The sequence below is a fragment of the Phyllostomus discolor genome, chromosome 11 (assembly GCF_004126475.2).
Source record: "Phyllostomus discolor isolate MPI-MPIP mPhyDis1 chromosome 11, mPhyDis1.pri.v3, whole genome shotgun sequence".
Taxonomy (NCBI): domain Eukaryota; kingdom Metazoa; phylum Chordata; class Mammalia; order Chiroptera; family Phyllostomidae; genus Phyllostomus; species Phyllostomus discolor.
In genome coordinates this window covers 88,090,130-88,105,593 of record NC_040913.2, presented here as the reverse complement: position 1 = coordinate 88,105,593, position 15,464 = coordinate 88,090,130, and the positions used below count along the sequence as shown (strand labels likewise).

The 15,464-nt window shown below is 45.1% G+C and overlaps 1 protein-coding gene across 4 annotated transcripts in view; it reads left to right on the top strand.

The window, feature by feature from the left end:
* The window catches only part of TENM3 (teneurin transmembrane protein 3), a 562,504-nt gene that overhangs the window by 170,650 nt on the left and 376,390 nt on the right, over positions 1-15,464 (top strand). For all 4 annotated transcript variants that reach the window (XM_028526435.2, XM_036011778.1, XM_036011777.1 and 1 more), the window contains exon 3: positions 3,298-3,576. In XM_028526435.2, the coding sequence (XP_028382236.1) occupies positions 3,298-3,576 (279 nt within the window). The remainder of the gene's footprint in view (positions 1-3,297; positions 3,577-15,464) is intronic.

The following is a 15,464-nucleotide window of genomic DNA, read 5'->3' as shown; positions in this document are numbered from 1 at the left end:
AATATACCCTTATCTGTTTGTTACTTGAAGCCAAAGCTGACTAAGGCAAGACGGTCAAGATTTTAGCCCAAATCCACATGCATCTTTGCTGCCAGTTTCTGCCTTGCTCTTCCCACTTTGCAACGCCTTAAAGTGCCCCCTCACCCCTGGCTGGCGTAGCTCAGTGGATTGGGCGCGGGCTGTGAACCGAAGTGTCGCAGGTTTGATTCCCAGTCAGGGCACATACCTGGGTTGCAGGCCATTACCCCCAGCAACCGCACATTGATGTTTCTCCCTCTCTCTATATGTCTCCCTCCCTTCCCTCTCTAAAAATAAATAAATAAAATATTTTTTTAAAAAGTGCCCCCTCAACGACCCCACCCACCCCTCCGGGCCCATGACACCTCAGCCAGCTGTATCCGCCTCTCAAACCTGCCTATGTTTCCCACAAGGATGGCCCACCTTGCCAAACTCTGCTGGGGTGTGGGAAATAATCTAATAAGCTAATTTATTCTAGTATAATAGCTAATCTCCTCAAGGGTTTTTACGTGAAAACTAGAGATTGAACAAGCAAGAATCTATAACCAAATAGACAGAAGACAACAGCAGGATTGGAAGCACCGAGGCAGGTCTGGGGTGGAGAGATTTGTTGATGTGGTGGTGCTGTGGCTGTTCTAAACTTATTTGGAAGTATTCCTCTCCACACCTTCAAGTTGTACATTTCTCTATGATTATTCCTTTCATTATCTGTGCGTGTCTCTTAAGCCTATTTCTTGGTTAGCTCTTCTTTCATGCCAGTCACATTTACATCAAGCCATCTCTGCACCCAACTCGTGACACCCCTGATGATGAAAACACAGGGTGATAAAGTGACTGAACAGAGATAGTAAGTAGCTTTAAGTTAGGTCCACTGGAGGTCAGGTTACCTGTTTATTCCCAGTGCAAACAAAGGTGAACTTTCTTTTCATTCAGCAAGAAAACCTAACAGCTTGCTTGCTGGCTTGCATTTCAGAAAGCAGCTCCTAGAGTTTTGACTCATTGTGAGACATTGATTTTCCAGGCCCAGATTTTTGAAGGGGTTGGGGATCACACATCAGTTCACAGGGATCGTCTGCTAGGTATTTGTTTGCAAGGTGAGTTGTGTTTACATACCTGGATGCCCAATAATAAAGCTGCAGTTTTCTGCTTTCCTTCACCTCATAGATTTTTGCGTCAGCGTGAAAAGTCAATAATGTGGAAGTGTTTCAAGTTACAGTTCAGAGATTAGAAAGGCAGTTCTATTGTCTTTTAACTTCTCTTACTTTTATTCTGCAATGTGAGCACCTGCCCAAGCAGAGAGAAGATGCACAGGATCCTGTCTTTCATTTTCAGCCTTTAAAAATTATATTGTATTCTCATTTTGAAAAACCAGCACGTCGGATGGCTAGCGTTGACTGTTGTAGACCCTTTCTCCCCCTCTCCCCACTTTAAATGCGATGTATAAATAATCGGTCGGCTCTCCCACAGCTATTCCATTAACCGTCCAGGACGTTGACCTTTGCTGGATCTGCTTTTATAAGCACGATCCACACTACGTCTTTTAAAAACACCCACAGCGCGGCTCTTACCTCGTCAAGCTGGCCCAGTGTCTCGCCATTAACGGGCTCTTTTTCTGTGTGTTCCTTCTTTTTTCTTTTTCGCTACTTCCTTTTTTCACATACTTGTAGGTTCAAATACGTACATCTCTCTGATCAGCACAGTTTGATTCGTAGCTAATTGTAGCCACTGATTTTCATAACGTATGAGTGTCATTGTCAGAATCCATTTGGAGGTCTGGCCATGATGAAGCCGATTCCAGTGTCTGATATGACCGCAGCAATAAAGCGATTAACCACACGTGTGCAGGTGCTTGCAGGCCGAGAGGGTGCTGACAGCCCCACAACCAAATATTTACTGTGTTTGTGCACTGCGTTTGATTTCTAGAAGGTTCAACATGTTGTTCTATCACAAGTAATATCTAATACCTTAATATACAGGAGTGGGCAAAAGTAGGTTTATAGTCACAAGTATGCAAAACACAAGGGTTTATTCTTGTATTACTATTTATTAATTATCGCGTTATTTACTCGTATCATAACTGTAAACCTCCTTGGGCCAAACCCTGGATAATCTGTTTCTCACAGCAGCCAATTAACTTTAGAATGTCTGTAGTTTTAAGAAAAAGAAGTGGGAAGGTGAAATCTGTGAGTAGTATACGTTCTCAATATTCTGAAAAGGTTGGTATGAAGGTGGCAGCATTTAGACTGGTCGTCACGCACCACGATTCTTGCCCTGGATTTTGACTCCGGGCGGCACCTAAAGCTGCCGCTCTCCCGCGCGGACGGGGGGAAGGGAGAACTAACTGCAGGAGCGGGCGCCCGCGAGCAGCCACGCCCCTCCGTCCTCTCGTCTGTCCTGCCATAAACGTCTGCGCGATCTGAAAAATAAACCCAGAATTGGAAACGTTCATCACAGCCGTCCTTTGGAAGTGTCCCCAAGTCTACACACTTTAGCTTTAACTTATGGCAGTGTCCCGAGTTTTATTATGCTCCATTTATTGGGCAGGGGACTTGCTGTTATCATTCGTGTTTAAGTACCTAGGACTCCCTGGATATTTTTAGAGTGCCCTTCATTTGCAAGAATTGGTCCACTCGAACCAGTACAGATGTTTCCAGGTGTTTATTAACACAAAAAGTCAGATGACTGCAAATTTCCAAGACGTACCCCAAAATTTGGTATACGTACACGCACGTATACGGTGTACGTTTGTATTGGTCGTTAAGCTGGGAAGGTGGACTGAAAAATGACCGAGCTCCTGGTGCTGCCTAATCTTGAGAAAAGTCTTTTCTCTCCCAAGGTCGTGACTTCTGGGTGGGAAAATCCTATCGTTCAAGACAAGAGCATAGGAAATGATTCTGACGGTTTCCATGGCTTCCTAAGTGTGCTGCCCTACCTTCTGTCACTGATGGGCTGACCCTTTCTCCTACCGAGTTTTCCTGGCCTGCATCGCGCAGGCGCCCATCCCTCTGGAGGCGCTTATGGGTGGAAGGGTGGACAAAGGCGCTCTAGGCTGCCGTGTGTGGGGAGCCAGGGGTGGCGCCCCCTATCTCCCACCCCAGGGATTTCACCCACTTGACCTTGGTCACCCGGTGCTAATGTAAACACCTGGAGCTGATAGCTGAGAAACCTGAATGCTTGAGTGTGTATTTTATGGAGTTTGTTTAAAAAACAAAAACAAAACTCGAACACTAAAGCTAAACGTATCCTCACTGGCTGTTGTCTTTTCTCCCCCCTAATCAGGACAGAATTTTACCCTAAGGCAGTTAGGAGTGTGCGAACCAGCCACTCGAAGAGGCCTGGCGTTTTGTGCGGAGATGGGGCTGCCCCCCAGGGGGTACTCTCTCAGTGCAGGGTCGGACGCGGACACGGAGAACGAGGCGGTGATGTCGCCAGAGCACGCCATGAGACTCTGGGGCCGCGGCGTCAAGTCCGGCCGCAGCTCCTGCTTGTCCAGCCGCTCCAACTCGGCCCTCACCTTGACCGACACGGAGCACGAGAACAAGTCGGACAGCGACAACGGTGAGTGTCCCCCCGGCTGCTTTCCGGCAGCAGACCTCGGCGCCGCTGTCCGCGTGGACCCCGGGGCCTCGGCCGTCTTTATCTCTGCTTCCCTCCCGTCCTTCCTTCCCTTTGTTCCTTCCGCCTTTCTTTTCGTCTCAACACAGTAAAACTCGAGAAATGACCTTGAAGAATGTGCTTTCCCCCCCCCGGAAAAAAAAATCAATATTCGAAATGAGAATGTTCAGTTATGCAGGCTGTCTATGATGTGTTAGCTATAGTTTTCAAAAAGTTTCATCATGTATGGGGGGAAGAAAAAGGTTCGCTTTGACTTATCTTGGACCATGTCACCTATTATCCTCTGTGGAGCCTCAAAGCCAGCAGTGATAAAGTTTACCCCAGAGCCAGCTGGCAATCAAAGATGTCTTTGCAGATGCCTCTTGAAGATATCTCAAAGAAGCCCCAGAATCTTAGAATGGACGAGTGAGCACACAGAATAGTTGATTAACAGGGCTCAAGCGATTGAAGAACAAATTTGATCATGCTTTAAACTCACGAGTTGGTGAGAGCCATTGAAATCTCGGCGAAGAGGGGGAGTGTGGCCTTTGATGTGCTTTGGGGACTGGATTACTGGGCAATTAAATCCACACGCCAAATTGGATTTGGGGATATCCAAGTAGCAGCTGCACATATCGTAAGAAAAAATGTCTTTATAAATCATTAGGATCTTTTTTGCTTATTGCTCCACGTAGGATAATAAGAATAGTCAATGGGTTTTAATGAAAATTTGATTTTTAGTCGGTGCTGCTTCTAGGAAGAATTGGGGCGTCAGCACCAATGGCCTGGGCAACAGAAAAATATTTCTCCTTCCTTCAGCAGTTAATATTCACAGTGTACTTGCCACTTGGGTCTAGTTATTAGTGCTGTGTATGGGATGCATGGAAAAGCAAAGCGAAAACCGAAATGAGAGAATTGGATGACATTTGAAAAGAAAGAGTGTTGTTTCACCGATGGTATTTCATTTTCATTGTTTCCTGAGCAAATGCGTCCGCTCCGCATTGTGATATGGAAGCCGGTCTGTGGTCAGGTTTAGGATGCAGCTGCATCACAGTCCGAAGTCGCACAGAGTGCTTCTCACTGTTCAGTGTCTTCTCCCTCCCAGTCATGAGAAAAAAAGTCTGACTCGAACCGGCTAAAACAGTGTCTTCATGGGATGCTTCAGTGCACTCGACCAAAGTCAAAAATCAGTTAATCATGTGCACTCCATCCATTCATTTTGGAAATGCCAGTGTTGGGTGGAGACGGGCCGGATTCCCACTCCAAACAGAGCACGGGCAGTGCCTTTTGACCAAACGAGCCTTCGCACCGGGCTGCCACCGCCTCCCCGGGCCAGCCCGTGCCCCTCAGTGGAGCCCGCGCGTCTATCGGTTTTCCGTGTGGCCTCGGCAGCCACTGGCCCTGAGCGCGTGCAATCTGGCAGAAACTGAGTTTCCTGTCCGTCTGCCGCTTCACACACAGGCCCCGGGGCAACTGCAGACTCAGTGGTTGTATTCACGTGTAGCGTGTGGCATTGGACTGTGTTCTAATCCGTGGTAACCTCTGTGATGGTTGTGGAAAGGATGAGGAGAGTGCAGGGGGATAATGCGTTCAGCGCTGCTTGTCTGCGTCTCGGGCCGTCCGTAGCCGCATCCGGTAAATAATTTTTCACGTTGGGTCCGCTTGTCCTTTCTGCCCACAGTCTCTGTAGCCTCTGTAGCCTCTGTAGCCTCTCTCTCTCTCTCTCTCCCCCCCTCCCTCCCTCCCTCCCTCTCTCTCTCTCTCTCTCTCTCTGTGTCTCTCTCTCTCCCTCTCTCTCTCTCCCTCTCTCTCACTCCTGGAGTGTCCCTTGTTATGGTGTCTGTCTTGGTAAAACATAAATTAACTGTATCATTTTTAAAAATTACGTATCTGCTGAACTATCTCACAATGAATTCCCAAACACGTACCATAGTTTTTTTTTCTTTGCGGCAAATATGAAACTGCCCACTGTGCAACCTTTAGTTAACAGCGTGTGATGCCCAACGACTGGGGGAAGAGGAGGAGGACGCGTGAGCTTCTCACACCCCCGGCCCTCCCCGTGCGCACCGATTAGTGTCCGCTAGAGGAGGAGCTCGTGTGCCCAGGAATCTCAGCGACCTCGCTCTCAGAGCGACGCCAAGGCAAGGAAAGACAGACTCTTTCATTTCTTCAGGATGTTGGGAAGCTCAATGAGGAGACAGACAGGAAGAGAGGGTCAAGGGCCTTGCCTTGAAATTCAGAACGTTTGGCAGCATTTGTTGGGAGTAAACAGGTCAGCTGAGTTAAGAATATACAGTGTCAAAAGCAATGTTTGTTGAGCTGGGCAAGTGATAACTTAAACCCGTGTTTACTCTTTACACGAGGTTTGGCCGGGGTTGTTTCTAAAACATTTTGATGGTCCAAGAACTCCAAATGGTATCAGCTTAAGGAAGCAAATGTAAGGGAAATAAAGGAGATGTGGCCCCTTCCCGCACGCTGGCTATCTCACAGGCCTCGCGTGTACACAGGAACATTTCGGATTAGTTTCTTCGTTCTGAGGCTGCAGTGATTAGTCAGAAGGAACAAGGTTCCATTTAAAGGAATTAATTCCATTAAGATCTGGGGAAGCATAATTTTCTGAGATCTATAGCAGGCCCTATCATTTCAAATTGTGGCATTAAACAAGAGTATTTAGGATTTTTTCTGATGTAAAAAAATACTTTTTCCCCCCTTAAGCTGGGTTATGGTAAAAACTCAAAGTTGTAATCATACATACGGGTCTCCTAACATCTTTATAAACAGCTCCCTCCGAACTGTTACATATTTTAGTATCACTACTTCCAGTCAAATATTTCTAACATGAAATTACTGTAAGCAGTTCAAGTCTGTCCTTCTCAGGTATTTTAATTGCTTGAGCTCTGAAAGGCTATTCATTTCCCAGTTATATTTTCCTTTGACTTCCAGTTATTGCAATTGTTTCATTTCATTCGAGTTTGTGTGACCTGGAGGGATATCGCCGGAAGTTGGGGCCGAAAGGCCATGTGTCACATGCCGGAATGAAGCTAATTTAGAAGGCAGACACGGGCTTGTTTTCACCCCCTGCAGCACGGGGGTTTTCTTTGGCTGTTTCCATCATTTGAAATAACAGTGAAGAAGGCTGTTTGCCGCGGGAAAAAAATGTTATTCAACATTGGTAAAATTATGCAAGCTGGGTGCCGATGTTCTAGTTATAACTTCAAAGAAGAGTTTAGTCACTAAAAGGGATTAGATTTCACTTATTTATTGATAAAGGGGCCAACAGTTCAAGTTAAGAAGGCGCTAGAACCACTGTGAGGCTAATGAAATTTTGATGGTCTGAGCATCCCACGGGAGCAAAAGAACATTCCGACCATGTCACATGTCTCCGTGTGAGCAGAGATTCAAAACAAGTGATAAAACTTATTATTTTGCAAAACTAACTCTTTACCAACCATGGGGATTTGAAATTAAAAAGAATGTTGAAGGGGAAAAAATGTTATAGTATATTGAGTTTCATACGGAATGCCAAATGTTAATTTTGTTCAAATTCAGGGGATGAAGTGGTCCTTTCTGGACACATATTGATTGCCATGGTTTTTGCCACTGCCCGAAGTCAGCTGCCATGCCCCGGGCAAATGCCAGAGGGCCAGTGGGTCGTGACCACCAGGAGCAGCTGTGCTAGTAAGCTGTTGAGAGGTTACCAAGTCAGTGATGGAGTGCCCTAATTAATCAGAGGTAAAATTACCTGTATCCTTTGGATTTTTAGGTCTCTTTCCTTCTCTGATGTAGTGCAAAAAGATGCTCAGCTGATTTCCCATTATTCAGCTTTGCAAGGATTTTGATCTCATTTGCAATTATCTACATAAATGTCAGGGACAAAGCACTGTTTTTCAAAAATATCAACCTTTCAGCTTTAAACATGTTAGTTTGTGCATCTTTTCCCAGGAGAATCCAAGCATATATTCTTGTCCTTTGTCACCCAGTGGTATGGTGTCATGCGGGATGCCTGGGTTTGGATCCTGCCACTAGGGTTTAGGCCTTTTCACTCCACCCCTATGACCCTGTGTTTCTGAATCACCCCAAGTTCAAGTTCCCAAGTTTTCCACCTCGGTCTAGCTGAACTGCTCGTTCCAGAGATGTGTGCTGCTGCCCCACTGCAGTCCTCCCCTTCCTCCTCCCCCCGTCCCCACAGCCTCTCCCACACAGTGGGAGAGATGACCTTGGAGGTCGGACGGACCAGGGGGAGCTGGCACTCCTCTTGTGCCTCATCGTGATTCGGGACCTGGAGCGCCCCCACGGAGGGCAGCAGTTGAGAATGTGTTGTAGCAGGCAGACCCCCTGGATTTGAGCTGGTTTCCCACGTCCCAGCTCTGTGACCTTGGGCAAGTTCCTTGACCTTCCCGTGCTGTAGTCTCCTTCCAGTATTGGGTCCTTACAGGTCGTTGTGAGGACTCATTGAGTTGGGTTGTGTCACGTGCTTAGATCAGTGCCTGGCATCTGATGGATTCCAAATTAAGTGCATGCTCCTACTATTTATAAGAGCTGGGCATACGTAAAGGACCCACGGACAAGAGCAACAGGCGGGGTGTGGATTAAATGTGGGACGGGGGTGGGCAGGGCAGGGGAGAGTAACAGGGGGCAAATGGGGACAATGATAATTGAACAACAGTGAAGAAATAAAGCCCAAAGGTCAGGGGAAAAAGAGCTGGAAAATTATTTTTATATCTCCTTCCTAAATAGTTACAAGGATTAAGTTAGATCAACAATATCAAGGACAGCACCTACATAGTTTCGGCCCGCAGGAAATGTCCCTCCCCTCCCCCACCTCTTCTGTACGCTCCCTCTGCACTCGTGACGTGGGTGCACGTTTGGGAAGGTGAGGGGGAAATACTGGTCTCCTCCAGCCAGGCACTGACCATTTGCAGACTCTGGAATTTCTGTCGCCATGTACCGATTCTCTTATTTCCCTCCGAAACCCCACATCCTTTTTAATTTACTGCAATTAAATGAATGTGTATTGAGTGGCACTGATAATTAGTCTGATGGCTGTAGACTTCAAAGACTTCAGCATTCTCCTTCCCCTCCTGGCCAAAGGAAATGTCAAAACGAGTGTTTCGCTCAAAGGCACGTTACTGAGACAGCCGGTCAGTCACAAGGCAATTGAACTGCTGCGCATCCGTGTACAATACGTCACTCTGGGAAGGCTGGTTCTCGCCTGGGCTCTCAGCAATACACCTGTGGCGGCCCTCACGAAAGCTGCACTAGGTGTGCGTGGTACTGAGTATTAAGGGCTGACCTGGCTAACGCACACCCTGACATTCAAGTGCAGTGTTTTTAGGTGTCACGGATCCTCGCTTCGCTCAGCTAAAGCACTTTCACGAAGTGGTTTACCTGTCCTTTGAGCTAGTAGTTTAATAAGCTGACCATCTGTGTGGATACAGTCTAAAAGTTGAGTTATTGTACTTTAAAAGGAAAAAGGTGTACCCTTGAAACCAATTTGATAACCGGTTCTGGTGATAACCTTTACGTCCGTCTCTCAACCGAGAGCCTGAGATTAGCACGTGAGGCCTAAGGTGTTCTCAGAGAGAGTGGGCGGCGTAACTTCTCTTTCCGAGCAGCCAGGTGTAGGCAAGAGAGAGGTGGTGGATGGACTTGTAGCTCTTCTGTGACCAGTTACATTCTAGACTAGTTCCTGAGAAATTGCTGGTGGCCTCGGGGCACCGTGTTATGGCGCATGCTTGTGGTGCCTCCAACAGGGACACAGATGTCACCTCTCTCCTGGCGCTTTTCACAAGGGAGATGATGATATTCGAGTTTTCTGGAGATACTTTGAAGAGAAGTGTGTCATTGTGCCTGGCTAGCCTCATGCCGTCCTTTCGAACTGCATCCAAGAACCTTTCAGCCTACCTTGGAGATCGATTGTAAGAATGAAGATGGAAATCCTTTGCTGCAAAGAAATAAATGGTGTTTCAGTGTTATTCTAATTTTATGAGATTCTATTACACACACTAAACTATAACTTGCATATAAATTCCATTATGGGTCCTCTTCTGGCATGTAATGGTCAATTCTGGCATGTTCCGCTGCTATAAATTATATTTTATGTCTTAGGTGCTCTGGGATGTCAGAAATAGCAAAAGTAATATGCTGTGTGGTTATTAAATCAAGCTCTGACTTAACGTGCCGCTTGGCAAAAATATAGTCCAGTAGTTTCTAACATATAAAAGTAATTGTGTTGCCTTGATGTGTATACATTTCAGTTTAAATGATGGCTTGTCGCTCTTGTAGCGAAAACCTTCCTATTTCATTTAAGGATGAGATATGCTCATTTCGTGGATATGTTGCAAGTTGTGATTTACATGATTTTTTAAAATGTAGCAGCATGAAGCTAGAACTCAGAAGACTGTAAGGTCCATGACCACTGCTGTTACCCCTGGAGTGTTTGTGTCCGTGTCTATTCTCTGTGCTATGAGCATTTTCAGAGCCTCTTGGACCATCTGCTGCTCTCCGGGCGACTGTGGCCATTTCTACAAAACTCAACTTACGTTCTAAGTATTTTTGTTCCAAGTATATAGGGCAGATACCATCTCTGTTTAAACTCTAAATATTTTTTTAATTGGAGAGTTGAAACCCAAGGAAAACATGCTATGCACATATCAAAATTGATGATGTATGCTATTTTGATTTTGGAATGTGTTTTTGATATCCTTGAAAAATCACAGTGATAGCAGTAAAGTTGTTTTAATTAATGGATTGAATAGCAGCGACTGCTGAATCAGGTTTATTGATGTAATTATCACTGAAATAGCAAAGATAAGTGTTAGGGCTTTGGAACCTTGGTTTATTGGCCATTCCAAGGGTGTCCAAGGGTTTGAGGAGCAGCTGACTCCTTTTTGATGCTATTTAGAGAATATTCCTCACAAGAAATAATAATTTGTGTATTGCCATTACGTACACATACAGCTTTAAATGTGCAAACCTTACACATATTTACTGAGTAGTGTGAACAAAAGGTTTTTTTGTACTGGAATTTTGCTGTATTTATCAGTGGACTTGAGATACTTTTCCATAATGAATAGGTTGTACATGAACAAAATTAAGAGCTTTTGAAAATACCTATTAAAAAGTGATACAAATGCATATAAACTTGAGAAAAGGGGCAATTTAAAATGTCTCGTGGATATTACCTTGGCTTTAAATATGATTTCAGGTCACACAGAAACGGAAACTGAATAAAGTTTAGGTGAGACTTTTTGAACTGATTTCTCTTTAGTATATCAACTCTGCATCCATTCAGTGAACACTAAATCATGGGTATCGTAACAGGTGCTGGAAAAACAGAAAAATGAGTAAGCCATATTCCCTGGCTTCTAGAAATGCATAGGCTGGTCCAGCAAACAGGCAAGCAGACATTGTAACTACATCTTAACGCAGTAAGTGGTATTACAACCCAACGTGCAAAGCCCACATTGGCACACGGTTGCTAACAGAGAAAGAGAGAATGTTTCATTGGAACACAGGCTTAAAGGATGTGCAGAAATGCAGGACATAGACAGAGCAGTGCAGGAGAAAATGTAAAGTCACTGAGGACCGTTCCAGGAGCCACGAGCTGTCTGGCACCTGGGGCAGGTGTGCGGATGAGCCGTGAGGGCCGAGGCTGCACCGGGAGCCCCAGCCCAATCGCATCGCGTCGCAAAGGGCCTGCTTGGCCGTGCGAAGGAGTCGGCACTCGCCCTTGTAGGTAGTGGGGCGGCTCTGAAAGAGTGTCATGCAGAGGGCTGGTGCAGCCGTATCTGCACCGTACAAGTCCTCGGAAGCGGTGTAGGATGATGGGAGGGCCTTTCCCACAGAGAGGACGCTCCGTGGGGCCATGGCCCTGTCTGCCGTTGTGTCCGTGCTCACCGCGGCCAGGGCCCGAACCTAGAACCAAAGGGGCTGCTGAGCCGCGATCTAATGGACCGGGAGGTCACACTTGCAAACAAAGTCATCACTTAGGTAACGAGAGAATTGTCAGAGTGACAAAATAGGAATGTTTGCATCAAGAACCTGGGAGGAAAGGGAGACCAAATCACACAGAGAGCATGAAGGTTTGACGATTAGTCCATCGCATCGGGGTCAGGGAGGAGGAGGAGGACGCCTGGAACGGCCCTCCCTCACGTGTGCAGGACTGGGCGAGGGACGGGGTTGTCCCAGTCGGAGGTGAGGGCGTTGTCCACGGTAAAGTTAGCCATTCAGACACGGACAGGGTGTATTCGAGGTGTTTGTGGGACATCAAAGTTCAGAATCTATTAAGCAATTATGTATACTCTATTCTATCTTGTTTAAAAATATATGCCGGTAGGTTTATAGTTGTTTGTATGGAAAACAATACTTAATAAGTGATAATACAAGAATAAAATGCATTTCACCTGCTCACAATTGTAGCCCTACTTCCCCCCCACACCCCCGTACTAAATGACCCCTGCGATGGTGGTTGAAGCCATGGGGCAGGATTAAATTTCTCCCCCAAAACAAATAAAATGAAAAAAGATCAGGACTTGAGATAAAATCCTGAGGTGATGAACGTTTAACATAGGGGACAGAAGAAGCATCAATCAAGGGGCAAAGGGGCACCTTCCACAGAGACAAAAAGAAAACCAAACATCACTTTCCAGAAGACAGGACGGACAGGGCATGGTCAGCAGAACCCAGAACTTGCAAAGGTCTCATGAGTTGCGTGTGTGCCAGTGACACCCTCTGGGCTGCACAGGGGGAAAGAACGTCCGGGCAGTGGGGGTGGGGGTCAGGTTGTGGAGGGTGGACAGGTGAACAGAAAGCTGGCCCGTGGCACCAGCAAGTGTAGATTACTCTTTCCAAAGCTCCCCTAAGAGTGGAGGGGGCGAGACTGGTGACTGCAGGCAGGGACGGGGCAGGGCATTGTTCTATTGGAGAACAGTCAGCATCTCTGTGAGTACGTGCCAGGAGCAACGCGATAGTGGGAAGGTGAGAGTAAAGGCGATTAAGGAGAAAATTGTAATCGAGTCTGGCTTCCGAGGGATCAGGAGAAGAGCCATCCTTGGAGTATGAATTTAGGTAACTGTGAATCCCTCAAAACTTTTCATCTCTTAAGGTATTTTTTCTTGCATTTGTATGTACATAACTAGTTTAGTTTTTGCCGTAGGAAAGGAACACTTAAGAAAAGGCGCGTGTCTGTCTGTATGGACTAAAATCATAGCAAATATGAAGGCGCCCAGTGCAAACTGACGCTATTTGGTGGAACGGGGGGTCCATGTCATCATGTCGTCAGGATGTTTAGGGAAAGTACGTTCTTGTTCAAAATTGATACTTTATTTAAAATAGTTATATAAAACTAAAGAATAAAAGAAAGAATAAAGAATAAAGAAATAAAGAAATCAAGAGTCCGGTGGAAAACAGGTAGTTATCGTCTCTGAGCCTGAGCTAATGGGGTTGTTCTCGGGCCCACTCCAGGTAGACAGGTAACTCCTTATTTCCTTTCCTTTCCTCGGTCCCTGTTCTGCGTGTGTGATCCATGGATAAATAAATAGACATACAGTAAGCACACCGGTAGGCACTCATGTATAAGGATCACATTGCTAGCTAGAAAACAAGTTATTTCCACCTTAGTAACTGCCACACGGTTTTGCACTAGCTCTATTAAATGTCTTGTTTTGCTTAAAAACAAGATGCGTGCCTACAAACATAAAATTATATAACCAGATTGGATTTTCAACAAACACTGTTGAGGCATTACCAAACATTAATCTTTTAAAATCCATAAAAGGGGAATGACTAAAACAACAGCAACAGCAGCAACAAAAAAAAAATGCTGCGTGGGTGGTATGTCCATGAGAAACAGCAATAGGCTATAAAAAACCAGAGCGATAGTTGTAATTACTTGCATATTACAATTTGGAAAACCGTGCCTTTGTGAAAGAATTATTCAGACTAAATTGAATAATGGGTTTGTCTTGAATTGGTTAATATCAAAGTAATCAATAGGAAGTGAGCTTTCACTTTCAAATGGCTTCCAAAGGGTGTTAAAGTTCATGAAGAGAGATCTTAAAAGTTTGACACACAGCAGATGGGGATCCCCAGGGGACTTGAAAGTGCTTGAATGAAATGTCAGTTGCTGCAGAAAGCACAAACGAAACATTCCCCTGTAATGGACTGTGTCTCATTGACTGTGCCTGGGATACCGTTGTATAGATAGATTTGTTCGTGCACACTGGGCAGGTAGGTGAACCAAACGGCCAAACAAACCTACCTAAGGAGTTTAAGGCTTTAGCTAATCATTAGAATCTTTTAAGTATTTAATCATTGTTTGCAGTGAACTGCCTCCATAGCCTGAGTAAAATGATAGGTAACAACAGAATGATAAAAAATAGAACTTGAGATGAAACCAATTTAAATATAACATATTTGAATGTTTAATCTTATGTCCTTAATTATCTATTTGAATTATTTAGAATTATATGTTTATTGGACAACCCAGAGAACCAAATGGAAAATCTTTAACTCACCTCTATTTTGGTATTTACACTTTTAATCTCTATCTATACGTATTTTTCAATTAAATGTGCAAATTTTGTTTTGACCCAAGTTTCCCCATGTTATTAGATATTCTTCTACTATTGTCCATAATACTTTTCCATGCTATGATTTACCATAATTGGTTTAACATACCCACTACCTTTGGACTTCTAGGTTGTTTCACCGTTATAAATTATTGTTTCACTGTTGTAGTAAGTTGTGCTGTAATAACTATGCTAGGAGCTAAGTCTTTGCTACTAATTCCATTATTACCTTAGGATAACTTCTTGAAAAGCAGACTGTCAGAGACAACGGGCATATGCAATGTGAGGCTTTAGGTGCGCTCTGTCAAAACGCCCCACGGAAAGGCTCGTGTCAATGTGCCCTCCCACCAGTACTGAAAAGTGACTTTTTTCAACAAGCCATTGACACCAAATGTCATGCTTTAAAAATTCGGCAACTTGATGCAACTTGATGGATGAAGCACAGTATGCTACTGTTGTAATTTATATTCGTTTGATTAATAGGTTGACTATATTCTCACATAGATATATACACTGTTTGCATTTCTTCTTTTGTGAACTGCCAGTTCCTGTCCTTTGGGCATTATTATCCTATCGGGGTACCTGGGGAAATGGGTCTTCAGGACATAAGGATGGGGAAGGGAGAGATGGAGTTCAAGGACACCAGGACACTGACCCTGACTTTTCCCCCTTGTTTACATGTGGCCTTGATGAGACAGGTTTGGTTGCAGGGGGACCTGGTGTGTGTGAACACCTTCTTGAAGGCGGGCCCCCTGTGTGTAGACACACGTGCGAGCTCCGCAGTGGTGATGGGTCGTAGTGCAGTCGTCACGCAGAACAGCTGGCGTGTAGCACGAGCGTATGGCCCTCGTGCCTAGCAGGGCACCACCTTGCTCACACAGCTGCACACTCCTGGTCAGAGATCCCGGGTACCACAAAAAGCTGTGTGTTTCCAGCTCAGAGGAGCAAAATCATGTCCACAAAGTCTCTGTGTCCTTCTTCAATAGATTACAGACTGTAAGCCGGGGATGGTAGCAGTGGGAAGTCCCCTTCCGTCAATCCACAGCCTGTTGGAAAGATGGAGGAGATACACATACGCTTTTTTCTTATTGAGTTGCAAGTGGTTTCCTATTAAAAATCTTAATTACACTTTGTCTCTTAAAAGACCCATATCTTAAACTTTTCAAAAAATGTTCCTCAGCTTGATTTTAAGAGATTTTTTGATAAAAAAGACTTTAATATTGTCAACTGTATTATTTACATGTGACTTTTCTATTCTTAGAAATGTTGACTCGACCCCCA